The following is a 3,315-nucleotide window of genomic DNA, read 5'->3' on the forward strand; positions in this document are numbered from 1 at the left end:
TATTCTGAGTTCAAAAATACATTATGATACACTGATGAAATATTAACAGGACTAAAAATACCTTTCAAAACATGAAGGTTCTTTTTCTTAACTAACCCAAACAACTTCCAAATTTCCTTTCTCCTCCACTCTTTCACCTCCCATCACACTTGGAGTGGGATTTTGCCTTCAATCTAAAACTATATTTCTGAGATGTTTAATTCAAAGGTTAGACAACTGGCCACAGCTTTGTATCAGGATGCACATCCAAAACATTTGGTAATTCACTCTTGGTGACAGAATTTTCTTTATTGTAATAATCTTGACAACCAACCTTTGACCCTTCCTTATTTTGTTGTTGCACCACCAAAACTGAGCCGTCAAAGGTAGAATCTGAAGACACTAACATGTCTGCTACAGACCCAAGTTCTGGGTACTCAATCCACTCATTCATTCCATAGAACATTGAAGACTCACTCTCGTGGCGTCTACCAACCAAAATCAAATCAAAGCAACCTTCGAGTTCCTTAATGGCACCAACCATTTCAAGACTATCTCTCACAACTTGCTCTTTGAAATCATGTCGTTTCATTCGGAGGTAGCTGCTCATAAACTTGTGAACTATTTCAGCATCAGGATCTCTCATCGGAGTTCTACTTTTCCTGCGAGTTTTCGTTATCCTAATTACAGTGACCTTTACATTGGGGTGATCTGCCATGCGCATTGCATATGCCAAGGCTTCACGGTCATCTGGCCCTTCTATAAATACAACTGCAACATTATAAAAGGATGTAGTTGTTAGAGGGTTGTTGCTAACAAAACTCCCGCGTTCAACTAAGATCCCAACGGAACAAGGTGCGGTTCTCAGCAAATGGCGATTCAATGCTCTAATGGGGTTTGCTAATTCTATAACCCCAGTTGTTCTAAAGTGCTTGTGAAAAGGTGCAATTAATATGCATGCTCTTTTCTCTGCAGCCTGCATGCATATCTCATCGTGCATTGTCTCATAATGGGAGATACAAGTGTAGACTTTCACGTTCACGCTTCTGCTGTGTTGCTCATATGATTTAAAGGCATTTATTATGTTCAATGAATGATTAGTGCGCCATAGATTGCTGCTGCACTTGAGTTCATGATCTATCAAAAGTGGGGCTGTTCTACCTTTCAGTTTAAGCAGGTGTAGAACATGGCAGTAAATGGGACTTTCAACTCTGGAGTTAGATATTTCTAGAAAATTGATCATGGATGTAGTGTTTTCCTCACAGTGTATGCATGCAATGATCGGAAGTTCAACGTCGGGAGGAGAATGCTCAATGGTTCTCCACCTTGTTAGAGACAAGTAACTTTTAGATGGGTCATACAAGAATTTGACTATGGGGTTGGAAGCTGCTGTCAACCATATTAAAGCTATCAGCATTTGCGCGTAGGATGTATCATCTAAAGTCTGCAAGACATAAAATTTAAATCATTAATTAATGTCTTTGCATATAGATAAAACCTTAAATCGATTAACACCAATACTAGGGAGAGAAATGTTATTTGTAAGTAAAGCTGACATGAAAGTAGTGTAAACTTTGCAAGTTCAGCAACTGTGTGATGCCTTGGGAATTGAGGATGAGGCCTAAGGCAAGTGCATCAATGAGTGGTATCTTGCAGTAGAGTGAGGGCAACACGGCTCCTGCAAGCTTGGCAAAGAAGTTAGCTATGGCCAAAAGTTGCACAACAGTGAAGTCATAGAGATGAACTAGATCGATCTTGAACATAGCACTGGAAGAGAAGAAGAACAAGGGCAAAAGCAGTCCCGAGATCAAGGTATCTAGCCTCTCTACCAATGCTGATCCAAGAGGTGGGCCTTCTGGCACTGCTAGGCCAAGAATCAATGGTCCAATCAGGTAGTGCTCCCCAATGATTTCACTAAAGAGTGAACAGCCCAACACCATAACATAAATGGAAACTATGTAGGACTCTTTCACAGGTTCCCCTTTGGGCGTCATGCGTATCATCCATAACATGATAGGTCGACAAATACACAGGATGACAAGCAACATCAAAATCAGAGAGAGGCAACCCAATGATAAAGATAAGTCTGTGTATTTCTGCACAGAATTTGAATACAGTGTGCGTAAAATGCCTTGCCATAACGAACTGAGCGCTCCATTTATCATAGATGAAGAGATTGCTAATCGACCAACCTCGGAATTTAGGAGCTTAAAATCTTGCAATGCACTGGTAGTGGCTTGAAAGGAACCAGTTGATGAGAAAGCCGCCATAATATATAGAGACTTGTAGATTTCTAAATCCGGGGACAAATATTGCCTTAGAATATAAGCAAGACATAAGCTAAAGACGAGTGGCAATAGACAAGAACACAAGCCAATGGCCCAAGTCTTTTTCCCTGTTCTAAAAACTAAAAGTGGATCTACTTTCACTCCCATCAAGAACAAAAACATCGTCATCCCGAAAAGAGAGATTGCCTGAGTTACATAGATAGGTCTTTGGCAGAACAAGTTATTAAGGCATAAAATTCTCCCCAAAAATGTTGGTCCCGTTAGCAATCCTGCCTGAATACATGCATTTCCACAACCAAATTAAGTATTAGCTTAGTCATATCCAACTCCAATTTTTCACCACATGCATTCCTAATTCGAGTTAACCAACCTTTGTTCATGTCAACATCAGTAATACAAACGAACATTGAAAGCCAAACCTACATCTACAATTGCATCTAAAACCCAACTAAAGGCGCTTTAAGCATTCGTTATCTGATCAAAATTCTAGTTTATTTTGATAATATGCAGAATAAAGGTCAGAAACTTTACAGTTATAAATACATATGATGATATATATATATATATATATATATGCATTACTAGAAAATATATGTTGTATTACCAGCACTTGGGGAATGAAGGTAGTCTCCCCGAGGGGGACAAGAAGGAATTCTAAGCATGAGGTGGACAAGCAGGCTAAGCAGGCTTGTAAAGTGACCACCGTTAGCGTGTAGTTTAAAGGGTTGTCGTCGTAGAATATTCCTTTGGGATAAATTTGAAACTTTTTTGAAGGTTCACAAACCCATAAACTGGTGTTTAAGGACACGGGGTAAGCAGAGGTTCCGGCCATCGACATTTTGTAACCTAAAGAGACAGTTCCGACAAATCAACCATGATTTTCAAAAGATCATGTAATATGAGGAGAACGAAGAAGAAGGGATGAAGTCAAAATCTTCCGATATAAACTCGTTTATTTGATTTATTTGGGAGATGTAGATTATGCACCAACAACTTCTTGAGAAGTTACTATGATTATTTATTTCTAGCGGCAATGCTGAATTGCGGA

General features: G+C 39.4%; 1 protein-coding gene across 1 annotated transcript; it reads right to left on the minus strand.

Moving 5' to 3' along the window:
* Positions 1 to 208: 208 nt before the first annotated feature.
* Positions 209 to 3,105, minus strand: LOC124841416 (cation/H(+) antiporter 15-like). The gene is made up of 3 exons (XM_047317684.2): positions 2,872 to 3,105; positions 1,536 to 2,540; positions 209 to 1,423 (listed from the first exon to the last, which is right to left on the minus strand). Exons 1-3 carry the CDS (start codon positions 3,103 to 3,105, stop codon positions 209 to 211), a joined length of 2,454 nt encoding a protein of 817 aa, XP_047173640.2.
* Between the last annotated feature and the right edge of the window lie 210 nt (positions 3,106 to 3,315).

Source organism: Vigna umbellata, chromosome 1 (genome assembly GCF_029865625.1).
Source record: "Vigna umbellata cultivar VRB3 chromosome 1, Vumbellata_1.0, whole genome shotgun sequence".
In the NCBI taxonomy this organism is placed as follows: domain Eukaryota; kingdom Viridiplantae; phylum Streptophyta; class Magnoliopsida; order Fabales; family Fabaceae; genus Vigna; species Vigna umbellata.

Coding starts and splice junctions, on each gene's coding strand:
- LOC124841416 (XM_047317684.2), bottom strand. CDS start 3,105: ATGTCGATGGCCGGAACCTCTGCTTACCCCGTGTCCTTAAACACCAGT. Junction 2,541..2,871: donor CCTTCATTCCCCAAGTGCTG/GTAATACAACAT, acceptor GCATGTATTCAG/GCAGGATTGCTAACGGGACC. Junction 1,424..1,535: donor AAAGTTTACACTACTTTCAT/GTCAGCTTTACT, acceptor TATGTCTTGCAG/ACTTTAGATGATACATCCTA.